Source organism: Siphateles boraxobius, unplaced genomic scaffold (genome assembly GCF_051911475.1).
Source record: "Siphateles boraxobius isolate OS27281-9 unplaced genomic scaffold, OSU_SipBor_1 12, whole genome shotgun sequence".
In the NCBI taxonomy this organism is placed as follows: domain Eukaryota; kingdom Metazoa; phylum Chordata; class Actinopteri; order Cypriniformes; family Leuciscidae; genus Siphateles; species Siphateles boraxobius.
The window spans coordinates 21,554,551-21,572,754 of NW_027508722.1; the positions used below are offsets into that span (position 1 = coordinate 21,554,551).

Consider the following 18,204-nt stretch of genomic DNA (forward strand, 5'->3'; position numbering starts at 1 on the left):
TTGGACTCTTTTGTGATTGTATATGTGATAATATGCTTTATTCATGATTGTAAGTAAATGTATAGTACATAGGCTACATGTGGCTGCATTGAATCTAAAATTATTTTGTCACATTTAAATGAAACTCACCAGCGATCTCTCGGCGGTCCCGAACCCAGCGCAGGGTGGCTGGTGGTTTGCTCCGTGGGGACAAGCATGTGAGTTCCACCTCTCCACCCTCCACTGCCTCAGTCTTCACCTCCACGGTAGGCACCTCCGGGGGCACCACCACCGACAGCGTCGCCACCTGGTGGTGTGTGTCATCGGTGTAGAGCTGGCAGAAGTAGCCGCCCTCATCAGACACACTTACATTAGTCAATGTGATCCGCACCAGCCGCGGTGAGAAAAGAACCATCTGAAAACGGTCGTCTTTCAATGCTGGAGGAGAGAGAGTAGGGATGAGCAAGGATAAAGCAAATGCAGGACACGCAAGTTAAAATGATATCAAAATTGAACCTATTTACTTTCTAAATGCATATTTCTGTGAGCCATTTCAGTGATGCATGTTATTGCAAAGAAGAAAATGTGTTTTTTAATTTTTAATCAAAAAGGAGCGACTTTCTCCTCTCAAATGACTTTCCTTTTCTGCTGATGTCGAAAAAGGCATTTAGGCATTGTTTAAGCAGTCTTATTTCAGGTTTTGCTTCATTCTGGTTTATAATGCCTTCTTTTCACAATGGTTAATATCAAGTCAACCCTAATACATAAGGAAAATGTGTTGCGGCTGGTAATAAAGTAATACAATAGTTTTGTGAAGAGAAAATGGGAAATGCTACTAATGTTACTACATTATCATTCAAAAGTTTTTTTCTTTAAATGAATACGTTTAATTCAAGCAAGAATGCATGAAATTCAACAGTGGCAGTTAAGACATTGATAATGTTACAAAAGATTTCTATTTCAAATAAATGCTGTTCTTTTGAACTTTCTATTCATCACTGTTTCCACAAAAATATTAAGCAGCACAACTATTTTCAAAATTAATAATAATAATAAATGTTTCTGGGTCAGCAAATGAGAAAATTAGAATGATTTCTGAAGAATCATGTGACACCACAGGAATCACAGGAATAAATAATACTTAACAATTTAATAAATATAATGTAATAGAAAACGTTTTAAATCGTAATAATATTTCACAACATTACTGTTTTTACTGAATTTTGCATAAAATTAATGCAGCGCCTTGGTGAGCATAAGAAACATTAAAAATACTTTTAAAAAATCACCAGTCCCAAATTCATTACCAGTAGTGTACATTTTACATGTCCGCATTTCATGGATAAAAACAGCAGTTTATCACTATGTTTTCAATTACTGCTATTCAATTGCTTGTTTTCAGCATAACCGTTGTACAGATCCTGATTGTGTAAGATACATAAATACCACTTTGTCTTAAAAGTGTTGTAAATAATTTGACAGTGAAATAAATTAGTATTACCTTTTCCGTAGCTCCAAAGCAGTTAGTGTAGTAGCTTGTAGTGTTGCTAGCTACTTTATCAAAATGGAAGCTTGTAGCTTTACTACTTTTAATTAGTATTAGTTTGATGTTTGAAATCTAAGTTTTCAAATGAACTTCTCAAACTATGATAGAGAATCACACAATAAAGATCAAAAGAATAGAGCAGCATAAAAAAGGAGAAGATGAAAAGGAGAAGAAAACAACAACAGACGAGTGTTTTAACTAGCATCTCTCACAGAACAGCTGACACAGAATAACACATAAATACAGAGGGGAAGCAGAAAACAGAGGAAGCAAGAACTGGTGTTGAAAATGATTTGAAACCAAGGTGAGAGAAAAATCAATTGTCAGAAAATAGTAATAATAAAAAATAATGATGCCAGTTGCAGGGGCTGGATGGGCCTTTTTGGGATAAAAAAATAAAATAAAACAAAAACCACACAAACCAATTTTGTATTGACTGGTGCTAAATACTTTTTTTCTCCCTACTTCCATATAAAGCTTTTTGTCTGTGGCCAACTGTGCTCTGGAGATGTGACCCTCTGCCATCAGCACACTCAAGGAAAGCAGCCTAATGCGCTGGATCCATAAGATGATCACTGCTCTGAACCTAGACATTTTTCAACACCTGGCTGCATTTATCTGTGTTTCTTGCTGGAAAATATGAATGATTGTGAGAGAGAACAAGTAAATTAGTGAGCAAACGAGTGGGTGAGTGAGCGAGCGAGCGAGTAAGTGAGTGAGTGAGAGATACACTAAGTAGCCTAAGTGAATCACTAATTTATAGTTAGGGAGCAAACAACTGAGGGCTGGAATACACACATTTTAAAATCTGAACAGACATATTACGAAGCTAAAAAAAATCGTAGTCTGAGCCCATCATACACTAATTATTTTATGTGAAATCTTTCAACCCTGGCTGCTCAATCTGCAAACTGGTGCACACTTTCGGCAAACTATTGTTGACTCAAATTGAGAACAAAAGTCGTATAGTGTATTCCAGCCTCGAGTGAGGGAATTAGAGTTATATGTGGAGTAAGTGAAAGAGTGATACATTGAACGAATGAGAGAGTTAGTGAATGAATGAGTGATAAACTAAATAAGTGAGTGAGTGCTCTTTTGTGACATGTGTACCAACTCACTCGATCCGTGTTTCACACAACGGGAGTAAAAGGGCCTCACTAAAGGAGATAAATGCCTTCGCTCAGGCTAAATGGCAGGGAAATGTCAATGCATTGTCCAGGCCGCTGTCACCTTTAGTCACGCCTCATTTACATACCTCACAGATCTGGCCAATATGAAAGAATCTCATGGAAAGGGTTATTGTATTCATGACCGCTGAGGGATATTTGCGCCCTGTTGCCCGCTAAAAGACTGTTATCGGGATTCATTAGTTAGCAAGCGGAGTTTTCATTTGCGTTTCTCTGTACATTTAGACCAGGGCACTCAAGCAGTAAGGGCAGCTTGGAGCTGTCATGATCACACTGTAGAATCCACCGATATTAAAAGCATAAAGATTGTTAGCAAAAAGTGTGTCTAAAAAAAGAGTGGTGTGAATGGCTCAGAAGAGGTGTGATTTAGATCCCACAAAATAGCCCAATTATGTGCACTTAAAAAAGCAGAGATCACAGATACTAATTCAGCTTTTAGCTTTTGTGGTCCTTTCTGTTTCTACCAATTTCATTCTTTCTCTCCATTCTCTTTTTTCACAGAATTACTATGCTTTCTGAGTCCTTCTCTGAGGCAAGGGTTACAAAGGCAAGGATGAAAAAACACATTACATATCATGCAAAACGAGGGTGACAGAGAGTCATCACTTAAAGAGATTTCAAATTTGAGCGATAGTGACGGCTGTGATGGAAAAAACAAAGGTTATTACATAAAAGGATCCTTAAAAAGAAATTGAAATAAGGTGTAATCAGTTAAAAAGGATTTCAGAAAGACTGATGGCGCCAGTATAAATATATTCCAAAGATGATAAAAGCTAACTAGCATGAAAAGAGACTGCTCCACTGCTAGCACGATCTCTAAGGTTGTGTTTAACATATTTACCACTTACCAGCACTACAAGAGAACCATTAATGGAAAATGAATGTGTCTGATGAAGTCAATGTCAGAGAAGGAGTGCTCAATAAGTTAATTTTGGTCCATTATAAAAATGTAGTAAAATGGAGAAGAACTTTAATAAAAATCAATGACAAACTTTACATGAGGTTTAACAGACCAGCAGTGAGGATGTGTGTTTTAAATATAATATATAAAAATATTTAAATCAAAGTTCCCATATGTGATTACTGATAACTATATGATTAACTAATTATATGTTTTGCATTATAGTATAATGCAATAAAGTTTGTTCATGTTATCATGGAAAACCATTTCTGCCTCAAAGTTTAAAAGCTAACATAACAAGCAATTATGATATTGTTTATAAAAAAGGAAAGAAATCGCCTATGAGAAATAACGTCATATTGTAATATATAATGCAATAGTAAAAGTTATTTTTATGCAATAAAAGTTTGATATAAAATAATGTAAAAATAATAAAATAATTTCAAGAAAAAAAGGTTAAAATTGTGAGATATAAAGTCGCAATTATGAGGAAAAATTTAGAGATACACAGTCATAATTATGAGAAATTCACAGTAAATTAAAATCACATATTTGTTTCCTTGTTATATAAAAACATTTAAATCAAAGTTAAAACAGTCAAAATTTTGAGAAGTAGTGACAATTACGAGAAATACATTTGCAATCATGAAATATAAAGCCACATTGTGAGAGATTAAGTCACAATTGTGAGAATAAACTACAATTTTAGACTTTTAAATTTTTAAAGTTGTTTCTTTGTTGCTTATTTTCAAAAAATAAACAATATCAAACTAATTGGTCCTGTGTATCTCAGCATAATCCTCAAGTCTTCTAGCTAACCTAAAGTAATGGGAGGAAGCATATTAAAATAATTATGTCAAAACACTTTTGTTCGAACGCTTTAAGAGATGTTATTTTCATGGGGGTTTAAAACGATCTGTTAGCGATGGCCAATGAAGTTTTAACTGAGCTCACCTCTTGTTCCATTGAAGAACAGCGTCTGTCTGCGCGGGTTCTGGATGACCACGATCGAGCCGTCGTAGTTCTGAAGACGGCAAGAGATCTGTGCCGTCCCCCCCTCCAGCACGCTCACGTTCTCAGCCTGCACAGCCTGACCCCGCGCTGAAAGACAGAGGGGTAACAGAGTTAATGCAGAACTCTCATTTGGTGAAATTAATCATTCATAAAGGTATTCTTGATGGATAGAAAGAGACAAGATGGCACATGGAGCAATTTTGAAGATAGAAATACCTCAGTGACCAATTAAAAACTCTCTCACGTAACTACCTTTGTGCTTAGAAGTGTGAACTATGCAGAAGAGGAGAGACAGGCGAGTGAAAAAAGAAAATAATGAGAGACCGACAGATAGATAGAGACAGCGAGAGAAAGAAAAAGAAAGAGAAGAGTCCTAATTAAGTGCTGGTAAGACCAATAGCACAGTTATCTTTATCCATTACTGTGGGCCGACACACTTCTCTCTTCCATCTGCTCGATCTGACATCCAGCTCGTGAAAGCGTCGGTAATGACGGCTCTTTTAGGAGAATGAACTCAGATCAGTCATACACAAGCAACACAGAACAACTAATGGCAGTTTCGCTGCTAAAATGAACACATCTTAGTTGAAAGTAATGTCTAGTGCATGTTCTGGGTGCCGCTCGAGTATTTCTGAAGTTTATTTTAGCAGTATGGTGTAGGTTGGACATGAGGTCATCACCACTGGCCTACGTGAGCATGTTGCTGGAACCCACCACAGCACATCATTAGCAGTGTTCTTCGTAGAGAGCCTGTCTCTGGTGGTCTGTAATGATTCGCAACCCTGACACCACGTTCATCCCCAGAACAGACTCCATATGATGACATCAGAAGGATCACTAGGGTAAAACTCAAAAACTGACACATCGGCTGATTCGCTGAGACCTGTCTCCTCCATCTCTCCACTCACCTAGCTAGGACAGGATGTCTGACATGCTCAGACTGATATGTTGCAGACTTGCTGTATGACAAGAAGTCTATAGCTTGAGCTTAGAACCAACAGTTACTCGAGCATTGTGCAGATCACTCATTTCACACCATAAAAAAATAATGTGGAGACAGTGAAGGGTGTTTCATTAACTATACATGCTTATGTTCCTGGGATTGATTTTCATTAGAACTAGCCTAACATTTTTATAGATGGGTTTTTTTTATTTAATTTTTTCATATAAATGTCAACTGCATTGAATACTTTTCCCCATGAATTTCTAATTTGTTTTTCCATTTATTTTATTTAGCTACTTTTCAAAACCCTATATGTATATTTTATTTTATTTTCGTCTATGGAACTATGGATACTAATTAATATAACCTAAAAAAACAAAATAATCGTAAATCATTTTAACTCTTTTCCCACCATTCACGGAAATTTCCGGCTTTCCATGTTTTCACTGTTATACGTTAGAGGCGCTATTAGGCTTCTTCTGAAATAGTAAAGAATCTCTAAACCAAAAGACGTGAAGAAGAAGCAGAAACACATGCAAACTAAGCGATCATCAACATTAAACAGCATATAAATCAAATATGCCTAATGTTACCGAATGAATGGAAATAGGAGCAGGCTTCACTCAATGATTAAACTTAATACTTTAAGAATGCTGGCCTGATGATTAGAATATATAAACAGGCACAGGCACACTGAAAAAGGCACGCGCCGAAACGCGTTTGTGCAAATAAAACAATTTATGCATAGTGCGGCCTCTTTCCTGTTTATATAATGTTACCGAATGAAATGTCGACCCAGGTCGAGTTATAGGACTGTGAAGCTTTGGGGGAGTTGATGGACTCAATCTACTCCTCTATGTTTTGATCATCGTTTTCCAATCCGATTTAGACGTAGTCTTTGACAAAAACGCGTTTTCCTTAGCTTTTTGCTCAAAAAGTTGTTTTTATTTATTAAACTTGGCCACATTCAGATGTTAATTTAAAAAAGAATGCAACTCTCTTTCAACTTTCAACTCTCCCTAAGTATCATTTCCACCATTACCAAACAATTATGCCCCTAGTAATGTTAGGGTACTTATTTTATCTCAAGCTTGTCACTATCCTTGGTAAATAGGACACAGTGTGAACAATACCTTTATTATACATAGGCCTTAATTTCTAATCAAGCTGCAATTTTACCAAATTATGTAAAAGTGTGAAAATATTAGTTCATGACTTTTTAATGTTGTACCATTGGTAGTGTAAAAACTAACTACAGTCAACTTTTCCCCCTCAACGTCAAAAGTGCCCAATGCTCTCCCCAACACAATACTTTTAAGATTGCTTCCAAATATTTTATCAGGACCTAGTGATTACAGAGGACGTCTCAGAGAGAAACAATTAGGATTAGGAATTTGTGGCGTGCTTGATGAGAGCGAAAAGAGACAAAAGACAAAGTTCAGAAGGGAAATAAAGGAGAGTCTATAAAGGTGTGAGACGGCATCCTCCGTCACCCGTTGGCCTGCTCATCTGGCTTCATTTAAATTTAATTCTGTCAGGCTCTATCCATCTCAGAGTACCCTTGTCTTGAATTCAGCGTGGAGGGAGAGCGGGTTAATAAAACATTGACAGGTGAGGTATTGAGCAGAAATCAAGAGGCAAGAACAGAGAAGAAAATCAGAGACAGTGACTGAGGACGTCCTGAAATTTTGCACAATTGCCATTGTAATTGTAGCCATTATTATTTCTGTCTTCTGCATCAATATTGTGATTCATATCACGACAATCGGCACTGCCATTGCTATCCCAATTATTATTCTAATGACTGTTATTACTCAGCACTCGGGTGTCCGCAGACTTGGCCGCCATTGTTTTAATGGCTCCTAATTGTTCCAACAGCACTATACATCAAGAGAAGATTTGTGAATGCATAGGAGGCAATTAAAAACCTAATTCAAACCTAACAGAAATCAAACAAGTGTGGCCAAATTCCCAACAAAAGTATCTAAATGTGTTTGATTGAGAAGTCAAACAAAACACGGCTAATTGAGCATCCGTTAAATGCACTCTGACGCACGCCAGCTGTCTCCTCTTCATGTAAATGACCGAAATGAAGGGATGCAAACGGAGAAACAAATGGCACGGAGGGAGGGGAGCGTGTCGCGAGGCCAATACAACCATTCGAGAAACTTGCCAACTCGCTGATGGAGGTAGAAAGACATCAAGCGAGATGTAGAGGGAGGCACAGTGCAGGAAGAAGACAGCTGCGGGTTATGGACACATTCACATCTGCCAGGAACATAGCGGAGGGCCGGTCGAGTCCACTACACAAGCTTGAGCATTACAACTTGCATGGGAGTTGTTTACGATCGTATCTGCATTGTGGGCACGCAAGTTTATGAGCCAGGCGAAAAACAACAAGAAACCGCAGATGGATTCATCTTGACCCTATTAGAATCAAACCATAATAAAATACACAGCATGCTCACAATTGGATTAAGTGTGAAAATAAAGTGATCGATTACAGGCAGGCGTACTGATGGTATGAGAAGCAAATAAATAAAGGAGGTTGCGGGGTGGAGTGGGGTGGTGGGATGTGGAGGAGAACTTCATGATTTGGCCAGATGAGGGCGACATATTAATGCACAAAAACTGCACTAGGATGAGCAAATAAATAATTTATTAAATAAATTAGTTGAAATATTAATAATATATAATATAAATCTGAAATATAAATATTATAAACTCCACCTTTATATTTTCCTCTGACTACATTTTTAGTAGTAAACAAATGTCTGAAAAATTGTGAGATTTATTCCATCTGAAAAGTTTTAAGGTTAAAGCCCCACTGCAGTCAACCATTTTATCCCTTAAAACTCATCTTTGATCACCAAAATGACATATTTAAATGATTTTTCCTTGAAAAAAAATCTTCATGCTTTAAAATAGCTTCAATGTAACCCTACACCCTTGCCTCATTTAGCATATGGCGTTTCTATGAATATGTAAATTAGCCCCGCCTCCACTCCCTCACACCAGCTCCTTTAAGATCACATGTTGATGGGATTGGTTGGTTTGTGACATAAGAACCGCATTTTTGAGACTGTCTTTGTGTCACTGCAGTTTTAAAGAGAAAATACTCCGCGATGGTGTTGACATGAATTTGCACATGGTTTGTCTTTGAAGCATGTTAAAAACACTACATAGACATACTATAAACAACATTAAAGGCTTGATTTTCATTACAGGGGAATTTAAATATGTTCTTTTATCTACATTTGTTAACCGAGAATATGGGAACACATTAATTCATTTAAATTTGTACCATAACAAATTTGTTTTTATTTTGAAAATAAATTACAGACCCTTGGGGTTCAATAAGTTTACAATAATTAGGGGGTCATTTTTACCCAAACCTGTATGACTTACTTTCTTCTGGAGAACACAAAAGAAGATATTCTGAAGTCTGAACTATTTAGTCTCTTCAATGAAAGTCAGTTGGGTCAAAAACAACAACTCTTCAAAATATATTTGTTGTGTTTGTTTTTGTGCAGTCATAGAGGTTAGTTGAAGTTGAGTAAAATTATCTCATTTGATGTAAAATCATTTTTGGATGAATTGTCCCTTTAAGGTAGGACATCTTTCCCAATCTTCTCCTACTAAGAAAGCAGCAGTAAATTATGGTGGTGAGTTGAATTTAGTGACTTGGTGGAACGCCAGATACAGAGCTGGCGTATGAGCAACTACCCTGCTCGAGATTAAATAGCTAGCTGAATTACAGCATACAGTGGAGCCACCAGCCTCACACACACACACAGTAGTCATACATAACACATTTATTACTGAATTAGCAGACAACCAGGCAGAGGATGAGGACGTCCTAAGAGATCAATGCCAAAGTTGAACAATACTAGCACTGTCGAGACGTTAAGACGTCCTTTGATTCTGTCATTTAATCCAATTACACTTCAGTCTTTCAGTCTCGCTCTGGGAGCACCTGATATCTTCGTAACTCATGAGTCACTCATCACTGTGTTTAATTTTTCCAGGCATAATTCTGTACAACATGAAGCCAGAACCCAGAAGTCACCTAAACTGTGACTGTGATGCTTCAGGTAATCGGTAAGCAAGCAGCTTTGGTAGAAAAGCTGACAGACTGAGATTCTATGCTTCTATCTTTATACAGTAAATCTCTTTTTTTCACTCCATGGTCTAAAATTAAAACTATCTCTCTGAAGAATCTCTCCCTCTGCCAATCATATGCGGCTAAAAAAACATTTGCACCGTAAATAATATATAATCCCTTGCAAATCCCCTCTCTTCTTTTTTATCTCAATCTGTCACTCGCTTATTCCTGGTCTTCCCCATGCAGTTCCGTTTACCTCAGCACCTTGTCTCTTCTTCAATCCGGCATATTTCTATCCCCTGCCCTTCTTTTCTCTGTTCTTTTCTTTTCGTCGCTCTCTGCTCCTCTCTAAAACTCATAATTCCCTCTCATACCGCCTGCTTTTCCTCACTAATCTCATTCCCTTTCACTTTCACACCTACACAGGCTACCCCACATTCTCTTTAACATCAAACCCGTCTATTTCCTTCATTTTCCCCTCGCTTTTCTTGTCTTCAGCCCCATAACACTCACACTATGCTCCCTTTTCCTCTGCAACTGGTTTCATCCGTCACTTGTTTCCTCTGTTTCTTTCTGTAACTTTCTGTTACCTTCCCCAGCTTTTCTTCTGCATCTCTCCCCTACTCTACATTTCCTTAACTTTTCTCCTCTTTATCTTCCCACCATGAATTCCTCATCATCTCTTTCGTGTTTCTCTCACTCTCTCTGTGCTATCTCTCCAGCAAGAGGCCTGTTTATTTCCATCCCTCCCCTTCAGAAATGTGATTTGTTCTGCAGCTCAGGCTCGCAGTATAATCATCCAGCTTTGTACAGGCGGGCGAGAGAGAGAAGGAGCGGGGGAAAAAAGGGAAGGCGGGAGTGAAAAGGACACGCAAAAAGACTGGACTGAACATCCATCTCTTGTCTCTTTGTTCCACTCGTCTAATTACATCCATGTTATTGCTTTTCTATATTCTCTCTCTTATCTGTATCCTTATTCTAAAGCGGAACTGTACAAAATGAGCAGTTCGTTGAACTTAAAAAATAATGAAGGACATGCAAATGGCTTTCTTGAATGCATTTACTTAATTATTATACCTAATTATTTTAAGTAAATGTCTTGACTGGACTGGAAATGTCAAACTGATGTGACTAAAAATCTGCCATCATTGTAATAATTGGCTATTTAGATCGAAAGTTCACACAGTCATTTTCCCCTCATTAAATAGTTTTACACAAAGAACTAAACAGACAGAGAAAAATACTTCAGACGTTTTAGTTGTCGTTTTATTTATATGGAGTAGGTATACCTGAGGACCACCATTTTGAGATTACATGACCAGCTGTATAATAATCAATTTAGTCCTGCAACCTCTGTTACTGGACACTTTTACTTGTGAAATCAAATCCGCTTCATCCACACCACTAGGTGTCAAAATAAGCTCAAACGACAACATTAGTTATGCGGTCTTGTCTGTACTTGTGTTCTTGTGGACATGTGAAACGTCATCAATCGCTGCCCAAGTACTGTTCCAATTCAAAGTTCACATCTAGACAAGTCCAGTTCAAATCCCCGGATGTGTTCTTGATCCGCCCCTTTCATCGAGGATGCATCGAGAGGTGACTTGTACGGACTTGAGACAGCCAGGTATCCCAGAATGCATCTTGCACCAACCAGCAAGCGTCAATAGCAGTGCAGAAAACCAGCGTAATTTAAAAATAGCTACTACTGTTATTGTGTCCCAAAATTTAGTTTTGAGAGATAGCGCCTATTAGAAAATGTGATCTGATGATCTGAGTTGTGAGATCCAGGCGATCACCTGGTGTTTGAGCGCTCATTAACTCCGCCTGGAACAACCTTTTCTCGGCTAGTCATTCTGACATTTGCCATTGGCTCTGATGTCTATAGTCTAGTGGTAAAACATGAGATATAATTCGTCTTGTGTATATCTAACGGGCGATCTTTGGTCTCATTAATCTATAATTTGTTCCCTGGCAAATCATTTTGGCATAGGGCAAAGTGAAGTTTCATAACTTTATATGTTTAGGCTATTTAACTTTAATGTTGTAGCCTAATAGAGAGCTGACATATGTTTTTGACTGAATCGTTTGCTTTATTTCTTATTGAATAGCTTCTTATACCTTTTAGGCTACTTATCGTATATCGCAATAATGATTTATTGATTTAACAAAAAGAGACGGGGTTGTGTCATTTTATTTCATTATACATGTACATACAGTGAAGAGAATCAGAGTAAATATGCACATATTGCCTGAACTACATGTAGTTATTTACTCTGATTATCTTCACTGTACAATTGTTTCCTTCATTTTCTTTAATCTGTTCAATATGAAATGCATGTCACAAAGACTAAAGAGCTAACCAACTAACTGATCGACAGAACTGTTTTTTGTTTGGGCCATACAATAAAAGTCAATGGGGTCTAATGTTGCTTGGTACTCCAACATTCTTCAAAATGTCTTCTATTGTTGCACGGCAAGTCATAATGGTTTGAAACAACATGAGGGTGAGTAATTATGACATCATTTTCATTTTTGGGAAAACCATAAAAAGAGTAAGTAAAACAAGAAAATATTTGGTTATTTTCATAAGTATTTACTTTTAAAGTGTCCTGAAGCTCCAAACATTTTCTTCCATTCAAAATTTAATTTCCTGTTTATGATGTTTAGTCTTTCATACCCTGTTCCATCGTTCCATCAGTGATATCTCGCTCATGTCCACCCTTATCACTTTCTCGCGCTGTAACCGCTGCGCTCTCTTTCTTTTGACCTTCATGTTTTACACTCCTCTGTTCCATCACCATATTTCAGTCATATCACTCTCTCCTCACTCCATTTCATACCTCTCTTTCTCCAACAAACCATCTATTTATTCTGTCCCTGATATCCTCGGTTTCTTTATGTGCGTGTGAACATTTCTGCGTTTTCAGAGCAGTGTGTAGACCCCCACGGGTTCCTGACATTCTGTTTTGAGGCACGGCAGAGACATTTACAGTCGGGCATAACAAAGGTGCGTTTTTGGGAAATTTACAGGGCAATTACACCAGGCTAGCCTGGGAGGGTTAGCCTACAGCCAGCGCAGAAATCCAGACCTTCACAATTCCTCACATACACACACTCATCCTGTCATCCCTTGCTCACATCCCCAGAGCATCTCACATTCAACTGCAAAAGAAAAAAATGCTTTATTGGCGAGAATTACATAACAGCATATTCTGCCAACGCTAAAGACCCAGTCTTTATCTCTCTCTCTCTCTCTCTCTCTCTCTCTCTCTCTCTCTCTCTCTCTCTCTCTCTCTCTCACTCTCTTACTCTCTTACTCTCACACACACACACACACACACACAGTTGCAGAGAATGGCTTTTTGTTGCTGAGATTATAAATATACAGCGGGATTCAAATGCCTGAGACCACTGAAATTGCTTCTATTTAGCATTTTTCTAATTTAATACTTTTTTCCCCTCTACAAATTATAGTATCAGCATAACGGTTTGAGTGAAATGTTGAATTGAAAAATTTAATTTAATGACTTTCAGAATGACTTAGTATTTGTATGACCCACTTTCGCTTCAATGACAGCAGCACTCGGGCTGCATGAACTCCACTAGTTTGTATTAAACCTGATGATCATGTAACAAAGGTACTTCCAGCAAGCAGCTCTCCAAGATGTTTTCCATGATTAATTTTACATCTTTATTTTATGTTTGAATTAGACTTTCAACATGGACTGTAGACTTTTGCTCTCACTGACAATGAGGCCCATCGCCCCAGATGTGATGTTATTAAAAGGCAGAGGAAAACACAGAAGGAAGTCTGAAGAATAGACAGACTGTCATCTCGACCTGAGTTAGTGAGTCACCAAGAAATGGAACAACAATGACCTTGCTGAGCAAATACTCAGGGAAAAACAGCAATTACACCATAAAATGGGCAATCTCAGCTTTCCTTGAGGTTTCTCTTGAATGCGTGTTCTCTTTAACTGCAAAAGTCCCTGAGTGAATTTGAGGTTATCCTCCATAAATCCACTGTCATATCTCCTTCTTTCATTCTTGCCTTTCTGTGTCCCTACAGAGCCTGTATTCTTGCTCATTTCGTCCCGTTCTCCCCACTGTTACACCACTGTTTCCTTCCTCCCCAGTGTTCTGCTCATTTTATTGGTTCTATTAACAATTCCCTCTAAACTTCAGGCTCTTGTTTTACCACTCTCCTCTCTTCCTATCTTTCTACAAGACCACCTGTTCTCTGCTTGAGTTTTCCACATCCCACTATTCTTCTTTGCTTCTTTATATTCCGCCTTCCTCTCTAACTTATATTTTATATAAGTTATATTTATATAAATGAGGGCTTGCACGAATAATCATTTTACTAGTCGATCAAGTAGTCAAATGTTTGCCTTACATAAAGAGGTAGCATTAATAAGGGGAACTATGCCATTTTTGTAGCTTAACTGAACAGCTTCGGAGGTATTGGAATGGTTATATGACTTTTTTCGGGTTGAATGGTGGCCGTCAAACGTATTTCAAGAGTTTGAGATTGAAATTGTGACACCAAAAAGATGATAACGTTATGGAAGATTAACAATAAATGACCAATTTTAAAATTATATACTATTTTGTCTAAAATAAATCAATAAATACAATTGTTATAAATGCAAGCAAATTGGACTTCACAACAATATTGAGATTGGATAAAGATTACATTTAACAGTGTTATTCAACTATTGGTATTTTAGTGAGTGTTAGATGATGCTAAGGGCAATTTAAATGTAAAAACAGGAAAAATGAACATGTTTACAATTAAACCTCCAAAAACATTATTTGATTAATTGATAATTAGGAAACAAATTGTTTGTCTAAAACTTTGCAGCATTTTAAATTCAAAGTACAGCAAATTCTATCATCATCTACCCACCCTCACGTCGCTCCAAACTTAAATGCCTTTTTTTCTGCTGGAACAAAAACTGAGTCATTATCGAAATGTCAAATCTTTTTCAAACAATGAAAATGCAAGTTGATCACTAGCTGTCAAGTCCTGCTGCAATTTTGCTTGCTTTATTTCAAGAGCTTATAAGGTCGGGATTTGAAACCGGTCCCTTTGCATGCTAAACAATCTATTGTTTCGAGCATTTAAATATTCAACTGGTAATTTGTTTAAAAAAATTAAAAAAATGTTTAATATATTTTCTCACCTGGGGCATCAATAGAGTCAAGACTTCCACTAGTGGCCATTTAAAAAAGAGAAGGGAAAAGATGTATGACACCACTATTTTCTATCTTTTTGTCTTTGGTCCACACTCCTCTCTGATCCTTCAATCATAAATCTGCCAGCTGTCTCTGTCTCCATTCTCCTCTCCCTATATCCTCTTTTCTCTTCACATGCACATCTCTTCCCTCCCTCTCATAAATTATCTTCCTCTAAGGCATAGTGAGAGAGAAGGACAGAGAGAAGTGTATGAGGAGATGGGGACTGTCGAAAATAAAGAGAGAGGGAGAGGCCGAGACTGAGATGAGAAAGATGAAGAGAAATGAAAGTAGTTTCATAAGGAGTTTCATAAGGTTACAAACAGAGGGAGAAAGATTCATTTCAAGGTGTGCTGAGAAATTACAGAGAGAAACGAGACCGATGGAGAAGTAAAGCAAGAAATGTGACGACTCACGGCAGAGGGAGAGCAGAATGAGTGACCGCAGCAGGAGGGATGGAGTGGAGGAGAGGAGGAGAGATCGCTGGCCTGGTGTCATTGTGTATTGAGACTCGGTAGCTGATCAATGAGTCCTCTGTGGCTGATGACTGCACAATTCAGCACACGCTACACAGCAGACAGCTGAAACCGCAGCAAAAATACTACACTAAACACCAGTGCTCCTTAAGTGCAGTGTTAACGGAATCCCTTTAGCGGCTGCGTTTTAATCCTCAAGCAACTAATATTGCACGCGCTAATAACCAACCGAAGGCGGCTAATTAAAACAATCTGATCTCCACGTTCAAGAATAAAAAGAAACTTGTATCGTGTGGCAATTTCCTCACTTAACTTTACCGTCAAGCCACTTATTAGCACTTAAGCTTAAATGTTACAAAACACTTATGGAGTAGTCCTTTTTTAGATATCATACTTGTTATGCAGAAGGCTGTTATGTTTATATCTGAAATGGTACCCGCCTAACCACATCACAGATTTGGATCCCACAAAAGCTTTCGCTAATCTAGTTTTTCTCCTCACACCTAAGTTTGCTTTTCTCGTTCGTGAGGCAGAGCCTGCTGAGATTCACCTCGTCATTTTATGCACCTCGTGCCAGAAAGAAACTGTGATGCAGCAAACACAGTCTGGTTCGTTGAAACAATCATAAATCAATGCGCTATCTAGTCTGCCAACTGTTTTCACCAGATTCGAAAAGAGTATTTAAACTGCAAGAAATGAAACAACCACATTTGCGCGACTTAAGAAAGGGCTGTGCTGTGCTCAACAACGGTTGTAGGCGTCAAACGATGTGTTTTGTGTGCTATAAGCAACTCTATAACCAATCCAACATGGAATTGAAGTTGAGACTGAAATATTAAAAGGTTCTGCTCTATAACACTGAAAAGCAGTAGTTCAGTAGTCCAGCTTGATCCTTAACAAAGAGCTACGTGTTATCGTACCATGTGCCTCTGCACAGGTGCTTTAAGCCCAGAACAGCAGTTCATACTAGTGTTCCAGGCACACCGTGATACTGAGCACACCCAGGATCCTCACTAACACACACAGTGATTGGCAAGGCTGATATTCTCTGTGTGGGAGCACAATTTTCAGATCTGAGCCTTAGGTAACTGCCTGATTCCATTCGATTTTCCCCAAAAGTCGTCACGCAACTTTCCTACTTCCACTAAGTAGTTAATCCATCTCTCATCTCCTTTCTGGATCTGTCCTTTTGTGGATGGTCCTTTAATTCCTTCAAACTTAGTTTCTTTGCTTTCACATCTTCTACTTGTAGTCCAAAACTCCTTGAGTTATCTGCTTGATGTTTGTATAACCTCTCTTGAAACTGCAAAGACAAAATTTGGGAGGACCCTTTTATACTTGAGTGTGTGCGTACTGGCAGATGCATATCCCACATATCGTTATTTTGGTAAAGGGCAGGGGAGGCTATGAGTCCACAATAGAACTCATTCAGAAAGCAAAACAGTCAGGCAGTCAGTCAGTGAGCTTCACTGTCTTTCAGTGTCTCTTCTACAGTTTGTTTTGTCTTGCTAAGCTCTCTGGGTCATCAGCTTCTTTCTGATCAGTCTTTATCTGTCTGGCACACAGAGAGTGTTCACCCGGTCACGAGGGGCCATTCTAAATGAATGAGGCTTATTTTGTGATGTGCTGTACATTTTGTATTATACTATGCAATGTGCGCATAAATGCGTGAGTCTGTCTGTATTCATGTATGAACAGTATCCAGTTTGTGCACAGGGGACTGTGGGAGAGGAAAGCAAGATTGTGTGAATGTGTACAGACTAGTCACTTAGTAGATTCATTCAAAGAAATTCAACTCAGGTTCTGCATTCTGAGTTATTCCACCTTGGTCCACAAAATAAAAAAATATATCCATCCACCTATACATCTATCTACCCATCATCCAACTATCCACCTATCCTCCCACACATCCATCTATCTACCTACCAACCTACCCATGCCTCCATTCATCTACCAACCCATTTGGCAAAGGCTGTGATTATTTTATGCGGAGCTTGTCAGTGCAGCACGGCTCTGTGACCAGAAGTAAATGCTGCTCCATCTGAAAGCCAGAGTGCACTCTCGTGCAGAAACTCCAAATATGCCCCGCAGAAATACTATATAAAGCCCCTGATATACCTCAAACGAAATCGAAGAACAAACTGATGTGACGTCATTTCGAACAAAATCAGGCCAAAACGAAGTTCATTTTGGGAGTTCGAAACAGCTTGTCAAAGCGAACTTTACGGAAAAGTTTGCATTGGCCGGTATCGATCTTTTCCAGTTAATTTCTCCTCACGAGTCATTTGAGATTAGACGTAATCTGCGGGTGAAAACATGAACACACTGGTAGAGAATTAAGTTGTATCTCTGATGAATCTCTGATTTTAAGCATTCTGTTGTTTAAAGTGCTCTATATATAAACGTTATGTGACTTTACTGGAGTGCTGAATTACAGAGCTTGTGCGAACATATCCACATTACTATGATCAGATGTTTTTCTAATGCCTTATTAAAAAATGCTTGCTGTTTTCTCAATTTTGTTGTGTTTATTTTGTTATTGAGAAGAAAGTGCACAGAACATATTTACATATTCAGCTAACCTTCGCTTTCAGCAGTGTGAGTATATCAGGGCTTTAAAGGGAATCCCGACTAGTGCGGCATGTTGGCCTTATAAGATTAACGTGGGCGTCAGCTAAAATATGGTGATACAAAAACATTCCAAATGTTTTTGTTTTTATTAAAAAAAGTCGAAAATCCGTTCGCTTGTAGGCCGCCATAGTTATTTACGTCTAAATGCATTCTGGGTAGTGACGTGTTTAGGTTGTAGTCG

The 18,204-nt window shown here is 38.2% G+C and overlaps 1 protein-coding gene across 5 annotated transcripts in view; it reads right to left on the bottom strand.

The window, feature by feature from the left end:
* Positions 1-18,204, bottom strand: part of cadm4 (cell adhesion molecule 4) — a 148,442-nt gene that overhangs the window by 22,517 nt on the left and 107,721 nt on the right. For 3 of the 5 annotated variants that reach the window (XM_077211568.1, XM_077211582.1, XM_077211587.1), the window contains exons 2-3: positions 4,568-4,714; positions 130-417 (exon numbers count right to left, since the gene is read on the bottom strand). In XM_077211568.1, coding sequence (XP_077067683.1) covers positions 130-417; positions 4,568-4,714 — 435 coding nt within the window. Of the gene's footprint in view, positions 1-129; positions 418-4,567; positions 4,715-15,332; positions 16,864-18,204 lie in introns of those variants that run through there. The other 2 variants (XM_077211575.1, XM_077211560.1) reach the window with 2 other exon arrangements.